The sequence below is a fragment of the Hydra vulgaris genome, chromosome 06 (genome assembly GCF_038396675.1).
Source record: "Hydra vulgaris chromosome 06, alternate assembly HydraT2T_AEP".
NCBI lineage: Eukaryota > Metazoa > Cnidaria > Hydrozoa > Anthoathecata > Hydridae > Hydra > Hydra vulgaris.
In genome coordinates this window covers 21,414,116-21,435,075 of record NC_088925.1, presented here as the reverse complement: position 1 = coordinate 21,435,075, position 20,960 = coordinate 21,414,116, and the positions used below count along the sequence as shown (strand labels likewise).

At 29.1% G+C, this 20,960-nt stretch overlaps 2 protein-coding genes across 3 annotated transcripts; both read right to left on the bottom strand.

The window, feature by feature from the left end:
- Positions 1 to 6,733: 6,733 nt before the first annotated feature.
- On the bottom strand, positions 6,734 to 8,762 carry LOC136081275 (uncharacterized). The gene is made up of 4 exons (XM_065798578.1): positions 8,582 to 8,762; positions 7,374 to 7,528; positions 7,104 to 7,266; positions 6,734 to 6,998 (listed from the first exon to the last, which is right to left on the bottom strand). Exons 1-4 carry the CDS (start codon positions 8,760 to 8,762, stop codon positions 6,910 to 6,912), a joined length of 588 nt encoding a protein of 195 aa, XP_065654650.1. The 3' UTR covers positions 6,734 to 6,909.
- Positions 8,763 to 18,036: 9,274 nt separating this feature from the next.
- LOC124814773 (keratin-associated protein 19-2) lies at positions 18,037 to 19,241 on the bottom strand. Of its 2 annotated transcripts, XM_065798331.1 has the most exons (5): positions 19,111 to 19,241; positions 18,675 to 18,830; positions 18,539 to 18,568; positions 18,407 to 18,502; positions 18,037 to 18,301 (listed from the first exon to the last, which is right to left on the bottom strand). In XM_065798331.1, the coding sequence occupies exons 1-5, from the start codon at positions 19,202 to 19,204 to the stop codon at positions 18,213 to 18,215; spliced, it is 465 nt and encodes a 154-aa protein (XP_065654403.1). In that variant the 5' UTR covers positions 19,205 to 19,241; the 3' UTR covers positions 18,037 to 18,212. The 2 variants fall into 2 exon arrangements, with proteins under 2 accessions (XP_065654403.1, XP_065654402.1); XM_065798330.1 differs by having other exon boundaries at positions 18,407 to 18,568.
- Positions 19,242 to 20,960: the final 1,719 nt, after the last annotated feature.

The window sequence follows — 20,960 nt, the reverse complement described above, 5'->3', positions numbered from 1 at the left end:
TGCTCATTATATTCTGAATACACACACAAAACCCTTGGTGGCCCAGGGGGTGGAATGTTAATCAGATAGCTACTGGCTGCTTGAGGTAGGCCTCATTGTGCGATTTAACCAATGAAAGCGTTTGTTGTGAGCCTTTGAGAGCTGCAGCGCGTCAATTCTAAAACAAATTTGTTTAAAATATTTAAAATTATTTTAGTTTATGTGATTATTAAATTGTTAAAAGATATGCAATTTCATATGTTTATATCAAGTTTATTTATAAAAATTTTATTTATATAAATAAAAAGTTTAATAACTATGGACAAAATAAGCTTTCTAAATAAATATGTGCATAATTATACTTATAACTATTATATTATATATTTTTTATTACATGTATTATTGATATATGTATTATTATAATTATACCTATTATTAATTATACAGTTGGAGATAGCTCCGCCGCCGATCATGTGAACATGGATGATGTTTGCATGACACACATAAAAGCGGAGGGTTGGGAGGAACCACAGACCTCTGCATTTTTCGAAAATGTATACGACAAATCTTCTTATGACTTGGGAAACTTCACGAACAAAATATTAGGTGATAACGACAAAACGTCAAATTCTTGATATGGGGTCTTTACAGCGTTCAGGACCTTTTTCAACAGACATCAACCAGAGCAATAGATGTTTTTCAAAATTGTACTACGTTTTGTGTTCTAAATATGGGCCAGTTAATCATTTTTTGGTTGTGTTATTCCAAAATACTAGACGCTGCCTATTGTCAACCCTGCTGTTTAATTGCTTCACAAAGGAATAATGTTTGGTGTACGGGAATTCGAGATTGGAAGCATTTATCAGAAAGAATTAAACAACACAGTCTCGAGTGGCCATTCGGAAGCATGTGCTGTGCATGAATTTTGGAAAGAAAACGGTACTAATACTATCGACAAGGAACTTGAAAATGAAATTCGCAAACAAGCATCATTTTGGAAAATGATTCTTCAAAGGTTATTCGATATCATACTTACCCTAGCAAAGAGTTCTTTGGCTTTGAGAGGATATCAAGAAGACTTAAGTCAGGAATTACGGAAATTTTCTGTCTTTTGTAGTGCTTGTCGCCCGATATGATCACATTTTGCGGCATGTATTGGATATGCCCAAAGGTAATAAAAATTATTTCTAAGTTTTTTTATCGTTTTATTTTGTTTATAATTATCAACTGTTTAATATCAGGACTTTTTTGAAATTGTGTTTTCTTATGTTTTTAGGATCTACAAGATATCTGAATGCAACAATTCAAAATAAAATGATTGAGAGCTTGGGAACCAAATTGGAAACCCATCTACTAGAACAAATTAGAGCGTCACCGTTTTTTGTCATCATATTGGATTCGACAAAGGACAAATCGAAGGTAGATCAGCTAAGCATTGTTGTAAGGTATGCAGTAATAACCAGATCGGAAAATGGACAGCCAATTGATATAGAAGTAAAAGAAGTGTTATTTAGACTTTTATGCAGCCGTCAAACATGGCGCAGTAGATTTAGTCAACCAAGTGACAACATTATTTATCGACAAAAATACCGATTTAAAAAAAATACGTGGGCCAAGGCTATAATAAAGCCAGTTTGACGAGTGGTGTGTATTAAGGTGTACAAAAACATATTAAGGATATCAAGGAAATCCGACTAGATGTTCCAGTAGGGTCAATACAATTTCTGCAATAAAACCTCGTTATTATCAAAGCATTATCAGAAATAGTTCTAAATACCCCTAATAAATATGAACATAGTGAAGCAGAGAGATTAAAACGAAAATGCTAAATTTTGAGTTCGTGTTGCTTTGCGAATTCATGCACACTGTATTGAACGACATCAATTATGCATCCAAAACTTTACAAAAATGCGATACCAACTTGGACGAAGCGAGTAAAGTTTTAGCAGAGACCAAAGCAAAGTTGCAAATTTATAGAAATGATTTCAAATTATTGAAGTGCAAAGCCAGTGAAACTGCAAGAAAATATGGTATTGATACCCATTTTCAAGAAAAAAGGCAAAGAAAAGTTACAAAATATTTTTTGATGAACTAGCTGCTGATCACCAATTTCCAAATCGAGAAAAATATTCAAATTTGAGATTTTCAATAATGTACTAGACACAGTAATATCTCAATTAGATACACGTTTTGTTGGTATTAGTGCAGTCAGTCATATATTCGATTTTCTAACACCAATATTTTTATTACATGTTGATGAAGCAACTTTATTACAAAAGTGTGACGAATTCCAAAGAAATATTCAGATATAATAGGCCCTAGTTTCTCACCTCAATTTATTAATACTTACATCTAGTTTTACCTCAACTTTTACCTCAAGTATGGACTGTTCACCAATTATGTAAGGAAATAATGAGCAAATATGGAGTGCTAGAATGCGACCTAGCGGAAGTATTTACAGCAATGTATTACTCTTTACAATTCCTGTCACTTCTGCAGCAGCTGAAAGGTCATTTAGCAAATTAAAAAGAATAAAAAGTTATTTAAGAAATAAGATGGGCCAAACTCGACTCCAACATTTATCGCTAATAGCAATTGAAAACAAAACCGCATCAAGCCTGGATTTAAACAAAGTCATTGATACTTTTGCAAAAACTAAAGCAAGGAAAAATTTTTAAATATAATTGTTGTTTAGTCACTTGATAGGCCCAACCTTTATATAATAAACCCTTGAATCTTCTCTACATCGTTTTAATTGCCAAACCTACACCAAGTATTAATTGTAATTTATGTTGTTACTGTTTAATATTTTTATTACCCTCTTTTGCAGTGCACAAGAGCTTAAGTAGCTTAGCAATATTAAAGTATTTGTATATTTTACATTTTTATTTGATAAAACCTAATCAGTTTACATAGCATTAGGGCCCCATTTCGGCATAGGCGTTAACAAAGGTGTCAGAAAAAGAATACTCAACATCAATCAAAGAGCATTCTTCACACTGTGCAGATGTCATAGATGAAATTTACTTTTAATAGATGCAGCTAATTCTTCTACAACAGCTAAAACATTTTTCGGCTTTCTTTATAAAATCTATGTACTCTTTTCGAAGTCAAGCAAGCGTTGGGAACTTACAAAAACTAAATTGAAACTAACACTAAAACCTCTTTCAGGGACACGGTGGGAGAGTAAAATAGAAGCAGTAAAAGCTATACTGTTGCAATTTGGTAATGATATCGAATGTGTGAATGACTTGAAAAATAAAACGGGCGGTTCGGACACTTTAAACGACTGCAAAGCAGTTTTAAACGAAATGTTAACTTATTGTTGCTATACACGTGTGGTATGAGATTTTATTACATGTAAATAATATAAGTAAACTATGGCAATCGATTCCAGTAAAGTTTAAAGTCGCTCTTGATACTTTACGATCATTTTGTACTTGGATTTAAGAAACAACATATTATATCGCGTGATACTGGATTTGGAGATAAGCGTTGTAGATGCTCGATTGTTTGTGGAAAAAAGCGCTTACGAATTTAAAGAGAAAAGAATAGCACAAAAAAAACGAATGTTCGATTATGAACACATGGATGAACCTATACAATCTGCTGAAACACAGTAAAAAGTAAATTTTTTCAACGCAATAATAGATGCAGTCATAGTCAACACTGAATGTTGATTCAAAGCACTTAATGAATATTTTGACCGTTTTGGTTTTATTTACGATATCAATTACTTGAAATTTTTGCCAAGAGAGGACCTGCTCAAGCATAGTAATAATTTAGGTACAATACTTCCGAAACGTGAAAACAGCGACATACATCCTTTTGAACTTTATAAAGAGCTGCAAACTTTAAAATCCACTTTACTAGAAAATATAAATGATGCAAAGCAACTTATACAGTACATTTTACAAAAATAATTTTGTAGATATTTATCCAAATATTTACATAAAAATCAGATTCATTACCTAAATTTCAGTTAGTTCAGCTTCTGATGTGTTATGCTTCTCAAAATTAAAACTTATTATGACCTTTCTTAGTAGCACGATGAGCCAAGAAAGACTCTATCTGCTTTATCTATTTGTCTATTGAAGTTGAAATAGCAGCGGGTGTTAGTCATAAGACAATTTTAAAAAGATTCAGCAAGGCTAAAAGCCGAAAAGTTCGTCTTTTTAAATTTGTGTTTGTTCGCGTAATTATTGTTATTAACTTATATCATAATTAACAATTAAACTTATATGTTCCTCCTAAATTTTTCAATCTAAATTTTTAAACTTGTGTGTAATAATGAAACCTAATATTAAAATATTAGGAACAAATAGTGTAGATTAGGGTAATATGAGCACCATGGTAATATGAGCATAATTAAAGGTTTCTTAGATGTAAGCAGTGACGTTAAAGTTGCTATGTTTGAATCGACTTTAGTTGGTGATTACAGGAATCAGTAGAATTAGCGTAAATCTATATGCAGTAATTAGCGAGTATCATCTAATTAAAACGCTGTTAAATTTTTTGCCTTTTTAAAATAATATCATCATGCATGAATGCATCTGTGGCGCGAAATTTTGGTGCTGAAATAATGAAATTAATTTTTTTATAAAGAAAAATATGTTAAAAATCCAATCTTTTTTGGCTTGAAAAACAATGCATAGAACTATTTAGTTACTTTATTTAAAGTTGCCATTTTTGTGTAATATGAGCATGCTCAAATTACCCAGTAATTTTCATTGAAATTACCTAGCTTAAAGTCCTAAAAAAGCAGTGGTTTTAATTGGTTTTTTGAACAAAAATAAAATATAGTAAAACTTTTTAATATTTTAACAATACTAAATATTTTTCTGTAATTTAAATTCAAAAAATTTGAATTTTTATCGTTCAAAGGTTTGAGTTGATAAAATTGAAAAAATAATCTAATTTTTTTTTTCTTGCGGAAAACATAGTAGTATTGTTTCAACAAAAAGTGGCTTAAAATTGTATCTTTTAATGATAAGTTTTGTTTATAACGAATCATTATATTCCAAAAATTAGTTTTAATTGTCAGGTTGGTATTTTTTTTACAAAATTAATGTGTTTTGTGAGCTAATTTAAAGTGCTCATATTACCAAGTGGTCTGGGTAAAATGAGCATTTTTGTGAGTTTTCTAAAACCTCTGTGTTTTTGAGAAAAAACTTCGGGTGCCCAAATATCTAAGTGGATCATGAGAAAGGATCCCTAAATATTGTTTACTCGCAAAAAATTTGGATCCAGCTTAATTATTTTTGAAATTATTCCAATTTTGCTTAAAGTGCTCATAATACCCTAATCTACCTTAAGTGTGAATGCCTATATCAAAAATATGTATAAAATAATTAACAATAACAGCTCTGACTTGTGTTCATAACTTTTAATAAACTATAGTGCTCGATAAAAATTCAAGCCCGGAGATTTGGCCAAATCAAAGTTTGTTTATACTGTGTTTTTGTTTTTTACATAAAGGGGTTTTTCAATTCGTAGGAATAAGTTTAAATTAGTTTTTTCCAAATGCTGACATTTCATATTGGATTCTTTTTGTTACCAATTGCAGTGAAGCGCAATTATTTTCAAAAATGGCAAGAGTTAAGAATGATCTCCGTTCCTCAATATTAAATGGCTTTTTAAACTATTTTTCTTTAATAACAATTGAAAGAGCTCTGTTACAAAATTAAAATTTTGAAGATGTCTTACTTGACTTTGTCAATGTGAAAGCAAGAAAAATTTCTTTATGAATAAAAAAGTCGAATGTCATAGTATTTATAAATATCAGTAACTATAATATTATATACTGTATTTATTTTATAATATATACAGTATACAGTATAATATATACAGTATTATATACTGTATATATTTTATAATATATACAGTATGCTGTATATATTTTATAATATAGTATATAATATTATATACTGTATATATTTTATATATACAATACTGTATATTATATAGTATCATTAAATGATACAATATAATATACGTTATTGTATATATAATGTATATTGTATTATACAAGTACATACAACATTGTGTAATAATAGATATTATTTATAATATTTTATAAAAAAGACGATTGTTATTGTTGTTACCAATTTTTATATTCTAAATAAACATGTATTTGCTTTATGAAGCGAAGAAAAATAATAAAATGTATTTGAGTTTAATTAAAATTTAAAATATAAAAACAGACACTACATATAGATAAAACAAGGTTTATTTAAGATTATGCAAAAATTAAAAGTATTATTTCATTTAAACTCTCAGAAATGTTTTCTATTTGGCAAAGCATTTCACAAAAAACCCAGAGCCCAGCAAAGTTTTCAAATTCACTGGGAACCCAGTAAAGTTTTTGTTAGAATTCCAGTAAACTTCCAGCGAAATCTTATCTTTTCAGTTAACTTTGCTGAAAACCCAACTGCATAAATTTCCAGTGATCTTTAGATTTCCAGCGAAAGTTCACCGGGTTTTTTGTAAGGGTATGAATATTTTTCTTAGATGAAAAAATAAAGTGACAACATAATACATTTAACAATGATGCTTTCTCCTAAATATTATCTGCTTCTAGTTTCATGCGTTACATATTTTAACACGTTGGAAAAATTATTCCGATGGAAATTTTTCTAACGTGATCAGCATATTTCTAATTTTTCTTATTTTGTGATCAGAACATTTCTTATTTTTCTTTCAATCATCTTAATCATGTGCAGTTAAGCAAAGGAAAGTAAAAATAATTTACTCATAAATTATTTGTTTTATTTTATGAACAATGTCCGTGTTTGTTTTATAAAATCATTTTTTACAATAAAAGTAAAAACTGCTTCCTGTTCCAAAAGATACAAGTAAAAAAAAAAAAGGAAACCATAGTAAAATAATCATTTACATTAGTTTAAAAATAACTTGTCGAATAGTTTTGTTTCATTCGTCCTTGAAGTAAGATTTTCCGTATCCATAACCTTTATTATAGGATCCACCATAACCGTATCCGCCATATCCGTAACCTTTATCTAAAAAAAATAAATTCAAATTGTTTGTTTAAAATGTTGATTAAAATTTAAGTATTGTTTGTTAAATTGAGAAGAATAAACAGGAACATTTTAAATAAAGTTTACTGTATGAGTTATAAGTGGGATCTTCTTTTACAGCCGTTTTAGATTCGTCACTGTAGTAATTGTTTCCAAATCCATACCCTTTGTTGTATAATCCACCTCCGTGTCTTCCGTACCCATTGTTGTTTAATCCACCTCCAGTATCCACCGAAGCCATAGCCTTTGTCTAAAAGAGTTAATAAAAACACAGTGCGTCAATGTAAATAAAAACTTATTTTATATAACTTTTTTTATTGACAAATCTTTTTAATAAAAAAATGAAACGTGGTTTACTGTATGAATTATAAGTGGGGTCTTCTTTAACATCTTTTTTGATTCGTCACTGTAGTAGTTGTTTCCGTATCCGTACCCTTTATTGTAAAATCCACCTCCGTACCCTCCGTACCCTTTGTTGTACAATCCACCTGCGTATCCACCGTAGCCATACTCTTTAAAACAGTTATTAAAACATATTCAATTTAAGGTTGAAATAACATTTGCATTTACAATTTATTTTGAATAAAAATTAAAACAACTTTTACAAAGTTCTATAATATATACAAACAAAAGAATTTTTTAATAAAAAAAAAAAGAACTTCCAAGATTTCATAGGGGTTAAACAAAGTAATAAACTATAGTTTTAAGGTTATTTATTTATTATCAAATAATCAAAAAACTTGTACTAAAACTAATATAGAACAATTATAAAATAAAAATTTTAAAATCTACCGTTTCCTTTATTGTACAAATTTAGTATCTTTCCGCTTCTTTCATAAACACAAAGGTTTAGGAAAACCATAAACAATATCTTTATTTTGTCCATGTTTCAAGTAAGGTTGAATAAGTTACACTTAAATAACACAAGCTACACATACTGGCACACTCAAAAATATTGCCTATTTATACAATGTTTTATTTCCTTGTTGTTGACGCAAATAAACGAACAAAATTAAAATTACTATGCAAAAACTTATTTAAGGTATTTTTATTACTTGTTGTGGGTGTCTAATTTTTCAGCTATTTATTTGAAATAGTGTTTGGTTCAAATTTTGAGATATGGAAGAGTTGTACTTAGTTATAGAGATTAAAACTTATTTTAGAATAATATATTTCTGGACGAATATCTTATAACTTTGATTGGGAAAGATTAAATATACTTTAGTATATTCAATCGACTGAGACAAGACAATTACTACCATTCGTTTTTCCGCTGAGTTTTTCCATAATAGTTTAATTACCAATTAAATATTCTGTATTGTATGATCTTCATTTAAAATTGTAATGTTCCTTGAAAAACGAACTCCAGAAAACTCTCCAGAAATTTAGAGTAAAATGCTTTGAATTAAAATTATATCCGTAAAAAATTTGCGCTTCTGAGTCGTAAAATTCATGCAATAATATTATTTGTTTCGAAGATATTGAAACGCATTGTTTCAAAATCTTTAGTTATATTGTAAAAATATTATTTGTTTCGAAGATATTGAAACGAGTAGGAAAAGAACCATCTCTAGAATCAAATGCTTTTGAGAGGTCAATAAACTTTCCAAAAGTATATTGGTTGTTTTCAAAACCATTTAAAGTTTCTTTTACTAATTTAATTACCGTATGTTCTGTCGAGTGCACTTTTCTAAATCCGTACCGATTATAATTTAGAACTTTGTGAGCTGTAAGAAAGTTATGCATTATTCTATGCAATGCTTTAAAGTGGCACATTACTAAAAAGCACCCTTTTAATTGAAATAAAGTCAAAAGCTAATATTTTTTTGGTGAAAAATATATAAATATCTGTATTAAATATCAGAAATTTTCTTTTTACATCTATAATGGCAAAAAATGTCTAAAAAATGACTAAAACTGAATAACTTTTTGACGTGATATCTAAGTTTTCTCTCCTTCAAGCTTTGTAGAATAATGCATTATAAAGTTTTATTCCGGTTGACAGATGCATTTTTAATTTTAGGACTTATTTTAGATTTAAAAACGATTTATGGGAAATATGCTAAAGACACAAAGTGATTGAACTTAACATTTAACCTATTTTCTATATTAAAAAATATTGATCAGGAATTTTTAAAAGATCCTATCTTCTAACAAAATTTCTGTAGTACTCTGAATATACTCTAAAAATTTCAGTCAATAATCATTAGCTAATATAAAAACATTACGATTCATGGTTACCCTAATATTACCATGGTTACCCTAATATTACAAAAATCAAAAGTTGAAAAAAGCACATTAAAATTTTTTTTAAGTAAAAATGTATTTAATGTCCACCAGAAATAATGACAAATTGGTTTCATGTGACTTTTAATTATCACTAAACCCTTTGGGTACTGATTTTAACTATTTGAAAACCACAAAGAAAAAAGAGCACATATCAAATTTTTAAACTATTTGAGTTATGTACCCTAAGATATAGAAATAGGCCTGTAGGTTTGCAAAATAGTAAAATCTAACCTAAAAAACCTATGTAATGCTTCAGAAACCCAAAGAAAAGTCATACAATGAAAAATTTCAGACATTCAAAGACATGATCAAAAGTGATCAAAAGTGAAAAGGTATGACATGTGCCCGTTTCCCCCTGTAGTCTTTAATTTTCATTGCTTGATACACTTTTGTGTTGACTTTTGCTTAGTTCATATGCTTTACACAAGATTTGTGAAGCTGAATAGATAGCTTTTTACCAGTCAAAGTTTAAAACTCTTAAAATATCTTTACACCCATCTCTAAAATGAATACCGGTAGAGTATGTTTCAATGTAACTATTTCTTTACTGAAAAAGGGTTCTTTGGAGCTCCAAACCTTATGATGACATTCAAGGACTAATTTCAATTTTGTGTCTAACCATGGAGATATTTCAATGTCTCGCAAGTCTTTATAAATTGACACCATCAGGTTTTTAATCTACTGGAATTGAGTTATATACTGCTAAGTTTTAAAAGAAGTCACTTTAACTTAGACTTAAGGGGTTAAATAAGGATTTTTGTTTTGTTACCAAGGCGTTGCTAAGACACACAACTTTTAGTAACCTATGAAAAATGCAATATTTAAATGTATAATGTTATCAAAGATAGTTATATCAAATAAAAGACAAAAAATTTGAAAAATGTCCAAACATTTTTTTTGACATTTTACGCCAAAAACAGTTTTTTTATGAGTGTACCACAATTAAAAAAGCTCTGCATTCATCAGCAGGTAACATTGACATTATTTTTAAAAAAGTCTGGAAACTAGTTGATTGTAGGTTCTGTAAAAAATTGTGGATTAGCACGTGTTAAATTATTACTATTAGCGCAAATAATTCTATAGTTGAGCATGAGAAATATTTAATTTTAGGACCTTTTTACTTGTTATTAAATGCAACACAGCTGGATGAAAACAAGTTTTATGATTATTTATAAAAAGATTTTAAAGATTATTTATAAGATTACAGTGAAGAAAAAACAGAACCAGAATAACAACTAAGAAACCAGAAAAGAAAACATAGCTTTCATAACACCAAGCTCAATAAAGTGCATATTATCAACAACTGTTCTATTAACACAATTAAAATTAGGTACACTTACTTAATGTGAAATATTTAAAAACCCTTCATTTGCAATAGAGTCCTAAAAACTCTGTATGATTTCTACAAATCACTTTGATATTGGAAAATAGATAAGTCATCAATTCTTTCCCCTCGAGAAGAACACCAATGGCAGCCATTATAACGATTAAACTGCCTGGAATAGCGACATTTTTCAGCTAAACAAAGTTATTATCAGAAATAGATAGAGTCAGCAGCGTAGCAACCTAGGGGCTACGCAAGGCAGTGCCTCGGGGCCCTCAAGGCTCAGAGGGCCCTCGAATCTTTACCAGAAATCGCGATCAAACTGAACTTTTGGAAATATCTCCCATTTTCAAAATAAATAAGACAGGTTGCAACTTGCAACCCCACTTTAATCATGACAACTCAGTTGAGAGAAACTCGAAAGTTATGGCTAGGAAATTCCCCTAAATTCTTTCTGTAGGATGTGCGTCTTTCTGTAGGATGTGTGATATGTGCGTCTTTCCCCAACGACACTTGTAGCGTATCAGTGTGTTTCTCTTTCCTTTTATTTTACTTTTAACTTCGTCAGTGAATATATTAATAATAATAATAAATTAAAGCCGACAATTATTTTATCGCGCGTTAACGCACTTTTAATTTGTTGTTATTATTATTTTGAAAGTCCGTTGCTCATTGCTTCTGAATACACACACAAAACCCTTGGTGGCCCAGGGGGTGGAATGTTAATCAGATAGCTACTGGCTGCTTGAGGTAGGCCTCATTGTGCGATTTAACCAATGAAAGCGTTTGTTGTGAGCCTTTGAGAGCTGCAGCGCGTCAATTCTAAAACAAATTTGTTTAAAATATTTAAAATTATTTTAGTTTATGTGATTATTAAATTGTTAAAAGATATGCAATTTCATATGTTTATATCAAGTTTATTTATAAAAATTTTATTTATATAAATAAAAAGTTTAATAACTATGGACAAAATAAGCTTTCTAAATAAATATGTGCATAATTATACTTATAACTATTATATTATATATTTTTTATTAAATGTATTATTGATATATGTATTATTATAATTATACCTATTATTAATTATACGTTGGAGATAGCTCCGCCGCCGATCATGTGAACATGGATGATGTTTGCATGACACACATAAAAGCGGAGGGTTGGGAGGAACCACAGACCTCTGCATTTTTCGAAAATGTATACGACAAATCTTCTTATGACTTGGGAAACTTCACGAACAAAATATTAGGTGATAACGACAAAACGTCAAATTCTTGATATGGGGTCTTTACAGCGTTCAGGACCTTTTTCAACAGACATCAACCAGAGCAATAGATGTTTTTCAAAATTGTATTACGTTTTGTGTTCTAAATATGGGCCAGTTAATCATTTTTTGGTTGTGTTATTCCAAAATACTAGACGCTGCCTATTGTCAACCCTGCTGTTTAATTGCTTCACAAAGGAATAATGTTTGGTGTACGGGAATTCGAGATTGGAAGCATTTATCAGAAAGAATTAAACAACACAGTCTCAGAGTGGCCATTCGGAAGCATGTGCTGTGCATGAATTTTGGAAAGAAAACGGTACTAATACTATCGACAAGGAACTTGAAAATGAAATTCGCAAACAAGCATCATTTTGGAAAATGATTCTTCAAAGGTTATTCGATATCATACTTACCCTAGCAAAGAGTTCTTTGGCTTTGAGAGGATATCAAGAAGACTTAAGTCAGGAAGGATCTACGGAAATTTTCTGTCTTTTGTAGTGCTTGTCGCCCGATATGATCACATTTTGCGGCATGTATTGGATATGCCCAAAGGTAATAAAAATTATTTCTAAGTTTTTTTATCGTTTTATTTTGTTTATAATTATCAACTGTTTAATATCAGGACTTTTTTGAAATTGTGTTTTCTTATGTTTTTAGGATCTACAAGATATCTGAATGCAACAATTCAAAATAAAATGATTGAGAGCTTGGGAACCAAATTGGAAACCCATCTACTAGAACAAATTAGAGCGTCACCGTTTTTTGTCATCATATTGGATTCGACAAAGGACGAATGGAAGGTAGATCAGCTAAGCATTGTTGTAAGGTATGCAGTAATAACCAGATCGGAAAATGGACAGCCAATTGATATAGAAGTAAAAGAAGTGTTATTTAGACTTTTATGCAGCCGTCAAACATGGCGCAGTAGATTTAGTCAACCAAGTGACAACATTATTTATCGACAAAAATACCGATTTAAAAGATTCGTGGGCCAAGGCTATAATAAAGCCAGTTTGACGAGTGGTGTGTATTAAGGTGTACAAAAACATATTAAGGATATCAAGGAAATCCGACTAGATGTTCCAGTAGGGTCAATACAATTTCTGCAATAAAACCTCGTTATTATCAAAGCATTATCAGAAATAGTTCTAAATACCCCTAATAAAGATGAACATAGTGAAGCAGAGAGATTAAAACGAAAATGCTAAATTTTGAGTTCGTGTTGCTTTGCGAATTCATGCACACTGTATTGAACGACATCAATTATGCATCCAAAACTTTACAAAAATGCGATACCAACTTTGGTGTCAGCGAGTAAAGTTTTAGCAGAGACCAAAGCAAAGTTGCAAATTTATAGAAATGATTTCAAATTATTGAAGTGCAAAGCCAGTGAAACTGCAAGAAAATATGGTATTGATACCCATTTTCAAGAAAAAAGGCAAAGAAAAGTTACAAAATATTTTTTGATGAACTAGCTGCTGATCACCAATTTCCAAATCGAGAAAAATATTCAAATTTGAGATTTTCAATAATGTACTAGACACAGTAATATCTCAATTAGATACACGTTTTGTTGGTATTAGTGCAGTCAGTCATATATTCGATTTTCTAACACCAATATTTTTATTACATGTTGATGAAGCAACTTTCTCAAAAGTGTGACGAATTCCAAAGAAATATTCAGATATAATAGGCCCTAGTTTCTCACCTCAATTTATTAATACTTACATCTAGTTTTACCTCAACTTTTACCTCAAGTATGGACTGTTCACCAATTATGTAAGGAAATAATGAGCAAATATGGAGTGCTAGAATGCGACCTAGCGGAAGTATTTACAGCAATGTATTACTCTTTACAATTCCTGTCACTTCTGCAGCAGCTGAAAGGTCATTTAGCAAATTAAAAAGAATAAAAAGTTATTTAAGAAATAAGATGGGCCAAACTCGACTCCAACATTTATCGCTAATAGCAATTGAAAACAAAACCGCATCAAGCCTGGATTTAAACAAAGTCATTGATACTTTTGCAAAAACTAAAGCAAGGAAAAATTTTTAAATATAATTGTTGTTTAGTCACTTGATAAGCAAGCCTTTATATAATAAACCCTTGAATCTTCTCTACATCGTTTTAATTGCCAAACCTACACCAAGTATTAATTGTCAATTTATGTTGTTACTGTTTAATATTTTTATTACCCTCTTTTGCCATGCACAAGAGCTTAAGTAGCTTAGCAATATTAAAGTATTTGTATATTTTACATTTTTATTTGATAAAACCTAATCAGTTTACATAGCGTTGGGCCCCATTTCGGCATAGGCGTTAACAAAGGTGTCAGAAAAAGAATACTCAACATCAATCAAAGAGCATTCTTCACACTGTGCAGATGTCATAGATGAAATTTACTTTTAATAGATGCAGCTAATTCTTCTACAACAGCTAAAACATTTTTCGGCTTTCTTTATAAAATCTATGTACTCTTTTCGAAGTCAAGCAAGCGTTGGGAACTTACAAAAACTAAATTGAAACTAACACTAAAACCTCTTTCAGGGACACGGTGGGAGAGTAAAATCGAAGCAGTAAAAGCTATACTGTTGCAATTTGGTAATGATATCGAATGTGTGAATGACTTGAAAAATAAAACGGGCGGTTGCACTTTAAACGACTGCAAAGCAGTTTTAAACGAAATGTTAACTTATTGTTGCTATACACGTGTGGTATGAGATTTTATTACATGTAAATAATATAAGTAAACTATGGCAATCGATTCCAGTAAAGTTTAAAGTCGCTCTTGATACTTTACGATCATTTTGTACTTGGATTTAAGAAACAACATATTATATAGCGTGATACTGGATTTGGAGATAAGCGTTGTAGATGCTCGATTGTTTGTGGAAAAAAGCGCTTACGAATTTAAAGAGAAAAGAATAGCACAAAAAAAACGAATGTTCGATTATGAACACATGGATGAACCTATACAATCTGCTGAAACACAGTAAAAAGTAAATTTTTTCAACGCAATAATAGATGCAGTCATAGTCAACACTGAATGTTGATTCAAAGCACTTAATGAATATTTTGACCGTTTTGGTTTTATTTACGATATCAATTACTTGAAATTTTTGCCAAGAGAGGAGCCTGCTCAAGCATAGTAATAATTTAGGTACAATACTTCCGAAACGTGAAAACAGCGACATACATCCTTTTGAACTTTATAAAGAGCTGCAAACTTTAAAATCCACTTTACTAGAAAATATAAATGATGCAAAGCAATTTATACAGTACATTTTACAAAAATAATTTTGAAGAAATGTATCCAAATCTTTACATAACAATCAGAATCATGCCCAAAATTACAGTTAGTACAGCTTCTGCTGAGAGAAGCTTCTCAAACTTAAAACTGATTAAGACCTATCTAAGAAGCACGATGAGCCAAGAAAGACTATCTGCTTTATCTATTTTGTCTATTGAAGTTGAAATAGCAGCGGGTGTTAGTCATAAGACAATTTTAAAAAGATTCAGCAAGGCTAAAAGCCGAAAAGTTCGTCTTTTTAAATTTGTGTTTGTTCGCGTAATTATTGTTATTAACTTATATCATAATTAACAATTAAACTTATATGTTCCTCCTAAATTTTTCAATCTAAATTTTTAAACTTGTGTGTAATAATGAAACCTAATATTAAAATATTAGGAACAAATAGTGTAGATTAGGGTAATATGAGCACCATGGTAATATGAGCATAATTAAAGGTTTCTTAGATGTAAGCAGTGACGTTAAAGTTGCTATGTATTTTTTGAATCGACTTTAGTTGGTGATTACAGGAATCAGTAGAATTAGCGTAAATCTATATGCAGTAATTAGCGAGTATCATCTAATTAAAACGCTGTTAAATTTTTTGCCTTTTTAAAATAATATCATCATGCATGAATGCATCTGTGGCGCGAAATTTTGGTGCTGAAATAATGAAATTAATTTTTTTATAAAGAAAAATATGTTAAAAATCCAATCTTTTTTGGCTTGAAAAACAATGCATAGAACTATTTAGTTACTTTATTTAAAGTTGCCATTTTTGTGTAATATGAGCATGCTCAAATTACCCAGTAATTTTCATTGAAATTACCTAGCTTAAAGTCCTAAAAAAGCAGTGGTTTTAATTGGTTTTTTGAACAAAAATAAAATATAGTAAAACTTTTTAATATTTTAACAATACTAAATATTTTTCTGTAATTTAAATTCAAAAAATTTGAATTTTTATCGTTCAAAGGTTTGAGTTGATAAAATTGAAAAAATAATCTAATTTTTTTTTTCTTGAGGAAAACATAGTAGTATATTTTTCAACAAAAAGTGGCTTAAAATTGTATCTTTTAATGATAAGTTTTGTTTATAACGAATCATTATATTCCAAAAATTAGTTTTAATTGTCAGGTTGGTATTTTTTTTACAAAATTAATGTGTTTTGTGAGCTAATTTAAAGTGCTCATATTACCAAGTGGTCTGGGTAAATGAGCATTTTTGTGAGTTTTCTAAAACCTCTGTGTTTTTGAGAAAAAACTTCGGGTGCCCAAATATCTAAGTGGATCATGAGAAAGGATCCCTAAATATTGTTTACTCGCAAAAAATTTGGATCCAGCTTAATTATTTTTGAAATTATTCCAATTTTGCTTAAAGTGCTCATAATACCCTAATCTACCTTAAGTGTGAATGCCTATATCAAAAATATGTATAAAATAATTAACAATAACAGCTCTGACTTGTGTTCATAACTTTTAATAAACTATAGTGCTCAATAAAAATTCAAGCCCGGAGATTTGGCCAAATCAAAGTTTGTTTATACTGTGTTTTTGTTTTTTACATAAAGGGGTTTTTCAATTCGTAGGAATAAGTTTAAATTAGTTTTTTCCAAATGCTGACATTTCATATTGGATTCTTTTTGTTACCAATTGCAGTGAAGCGCAATTATTTTCAAAAATGGCAAGAGTTAAGAATGATCTCCGTTCCTCAATATTAAATGGCTTTTTAAACTATTTTTCTTTAATAACAATTGAAAGAGCTCTGTTACAAAATTAAAATTTTGAAGATGTCTTACTTGACTTTGTCAATGTGAAAGCAAGAAAAATTTCTTTATGAATAAAAAAGTCGAATGTCATAGTATTTATAAATATCAGTAACTATAATATTATATACTGTATTTATTTTATAATATATACAGTATACAGTATAATATATACAGTATTATATACTGTATATATTTTATAATATATACAGTATGCTGTATATATTTTATAATATAGTATATAATATTATATACTGTATATATTTTATATATACAATACTGTATATTATATAGTATCATTAAATGATACAATATAATATACGTTATTGTATATATAATGTATATTGTATTATACAAGTACATACAACATTGTGTAATAATAGATATTATTTATAATATTTTATAAAAAAGACGATTGTTATTGTTGTTACCAATTTTTATATTCTAAATAAACATGTATTTGCTTTATGAAGCGAAGAAAAATAATAAAATGTATTTGAGTTTAATTAAAATTTAAAATATAAAAACAGACACTACATATAGATAAAACAAGGTTTATTTAAGATTATGCAAAAATTAAAAGTATTATTTCATTTAAACTCTCAGAAATGTTTTCTATTTGGCAAAGCATTTCGCAAAAAACCCAGAAACTTTCCAGCAAAGTTTTAGATCACTGGGAACCCAGTAAAGTTTTTGTTAGAATTCCAGTAAACTTCCAGCGAAATCTTATCTTTTCAGTTAACTTTGCTGAAAACCCAAGGAACTGCATAAATTTCCAGTGATCTTTTAGATTTCCAGCGAAAGTTCACCGGGTTTTTTGTAAGGGTATGAATATTTTTCTTAGATGAAAAAATAAAGTGACAACATAATACATTTAACAATGATGCTTTCTCCTAAATATTATCTGCTTCTAGTTTCATGCGTTACATATTTTAACACGTTGGAAAAATTATTCCGATGGAAATTTTTCTAACGTGATCAGCATATTTCTAATTTTTCTTATTTTGTGATCAGAACATTTCTTATTTTTCTTTCAATCATCTTAATCATGTGCAGTTAAGCAAAGGAAAGTAAAAATAATTTACTCATAAATTATTTGTTTTATTTTATGAACAATGTCCGTGTTTGTTTTATAAAATCATTTTTTACAATAAAAGTAAAAACTGCTTCCTGTTCCAAAAGATACAAGTAAAAAAAAAAAAGGAAACCATAGTAAAATAATCATTTACATTAGTTTAAAAATAACTTGTCGAATAGTTTTGTTTCATTCGTCCTTGAAGTAAGATTTTCCGTATCCATAACCTTTATTATAGGATCCACCATAACCGTATCCGCCATATCCGTAACCTTTATCTAAAAAAAATAAATTCAAATTGTTTGTTTAAAATGTTGATTAAAATTTAAGTATTGTTTGTTAAATTGAGAAGAATAAACAGGAACATTTTAAATAAAGTTTACTGTATGAGTTATAAGTGGGATCTTCTTTTACAGCCGTTTTAGATTCGTCACTGTAGTAATTGTTTCCAAATCCATACCCTTTGTTGTATAATCCACCTCCGTGTCTTCCGTACCCATTGTTGTTTAATCCACCTCCGTATCCACCGAAGCCATAGCCTTTGTCTAAAAGAGTTAATAAAAACACAGTGCGTCAATGTAAATAAAAACTTATTTATATAACTTTTTTTATTGACAAATCTTTTTAATAAAAAAATGAAACGTGGTTTACTGTATGAATTATAAGTGGGGTCTTCTTTAACATCTTTTTTTGATTCGTCACTGTAGTAGTTGTTTCCGTATCCGTACCCTTTATTGTAAAATCCACCTCCGTACCCTCCGTACCCTTTGTTGTACAATCCACCTGCGTATCCACCGTAGCCATACTCTTTAAAACAGTTATTAAAACATATTCAATTTAAGGTTGAAATAACATTTGCATTTACAATTTATTTTGAATAAAAATTAAAACAACTTTTACAAAGTTCTATAATATATACAAACAAAAGAATTTTTTAATAAAAAAAAAAAGAACTTCCAAGATTTCATAGGGGTTAAACAAAGTAATAAACTATAGTTTTAAGGTTATTTATTTATTATCAAATAATCAAAAAACTTGTACTAAAACTAATATAGAACAATTATAAAATAAAAATTTTAAAATCTACCGTTTCCTTTATTGTACAAATTTAGTATCTTTCCACTTCTTGCATAAACACAAAGGTTTAGGAAAACCATAAACAATATCTTTATTTTGTCCATGTTTCAAGTAAGGTTGAATAAGTTACACTTAAATAACACAAGCTACACATACTGGCACACTCAAAAATATTGCCTATTTATACAATGTTTTATTTCCTTGTTGTTGACGCAAATAAACGAACAAAATTAAAATTACTATGCAAAAACTTATTTAAGGTATTTTTATTACTTGTTGTGGGTGTTTGTGACTTTTTCAGCTCATTATTTTGAATAGTGTTTGGTTTAAATTTTCGAGATATGGAAGAGTTGTACTTAGTTATAGAGATTAAAACTGCCTTTTAGAATAATATATTTCTGGACGAATATCTTATAACTTTGATTGGGAAAGATTAAATATACTTTAGTATATTCAATCGACTGAGACAAGACAATTACTACCATTCGTTTTTCCGCTGAGTTTTTCCATAATAGTTTAATTACCAATTAAATATTCTGTATTGTATGATCTTCATTTAAAATTGTAATGTTCCTTGAAAAACGAACTCCAGAAAACTCTCCAGAAATTTAGAGTAAAATGCTTTGAATTAAAATTATATCCGTAAAAAATTTGCGCTTCTGAGTCGTAAAATTCATGCAATAATATTATTTGTTTCGAAGATATTGAAACGCATTGTTTCAAAATCTTTAGTTATATTGTAAAAATATTATTTGTTTCGAAGATATTGAAACAAGTAGGAAAAGAACCATCTCTAGAATCAAATGCTTTTGAGAGGTCAATAAACTTTCCAAAAGTATATTGGTTGTTTTCAAAACCATTTAAAGTTTCTTTTACTAATTTAATTACCGTATGTTCTGTCGAGTGCACTTTTCTAAATCCGTACCGATTATAATTTAGAACTTTGTGAGCTGTAAGAAAGTTATGCATTATTCTATGCAATGCTTTAAAGTGGCACATTACTAAAAAGCACCCTTTTAATTGAAATAAAGTCAAAAGCTAATATTTTTTTGGTGAAAAATATATAAATATCTGTATTAAATATCAGAAATTTTCTTTTTACATCTATAATGGCAAAAAATGTCTAAAAAATGACTAAAACTGAATAACTTTTTGACGTGATATCTAAGTTTTCTCTCCTTCAAGCTTTGTAGAATAATGCATTATAAAGTTTTATTCCGGTTGACAGATGCATTTTTAATTTTAGGACTTATTTTAGATTTAAAAACGATTTATGGGAAATATGCTAAAGACACAAAGTGATTGAACTTAACATTTAACCTATTTTCTATATTAAAAAATATTGATCAGGAATTTTTAAAAGATCCTATCTTCTAACAAAATTTCTGTAGTACTCTGAATATACTCTAAAAATTTCAGTCAATAATCATTAGCTAATATAAAAACATTACGATTCATGGTTACCCTAATATTACCATGGTTACCCTAATATTACAAAAATCAAAAGTTGAAAAAAGCACATTAAAATTTTTTTTAAGTAAAAATGTATTTAATGTCCACCAGAAATAATGACAAATTGGTTTCATGTGACTTTTAATTATCACTAAACCCTTTGGGTACTGATTTTAACTATTTGAAAACCACAAAGAAAAAAGAGCACATATCAAATTTTTAAACTATTTGAGTTATGTACCCTAAGATATAGAAATAGGCCTGTAGGTTTGCAAAATAGTAAAATCTAACCTAAAAAACCTATGTAATGCTTCAGAAACCCAAAGAAAAGTCATACAATGAAAAATTTCAGACATTCAAAGACATGATCAAAAGTGATCAAAAGTGAAAAGGTATGACATGTGCCCG

Coding starts and splice junctions, on each gene's coding strand:
- LOC124814773 (XM_065798330.1), bottom strand. CDS start 19,204: ATGGACAAAATAAAGATATTGTTTATGGTTTTCCTAAACCTTTGTGTT. Junction 18,831..19,110: donor TTTGTACAATAAAGGAAACG/GTAGATTTTAAA, acceptor ACTGTTTTAAAG/AGTATGGCTACGGTGGATAC. Junction 18,302..18,406: donor TCCCACTTATAACTCATACA/GTAAACTTTATT, acceptor TATTTTTTTTAG/ATAAAGGTTACGGATATGGC.
- LOC136081275 (XM_065798578.1), bottom strand. CDS start 8,762: ATGCATAACTTTCTTACAGCTCACAAAGTTCTAAATTATAATCGGTAC. Junction 7,529..8,581: donor AGCATTTGATTCTAGAGATG/GTTCTTTTCCTA, acceptor ACTGTTTTAAAG/AGTATGGCTACGGTGGATAC. Junction 7,267..7,373: donor CCCCACTTATAATTCATACA/GTAAACCACGTT, acceptor TAACTCTTTTAG/ACAAAGGCTATGGCTTCGGT.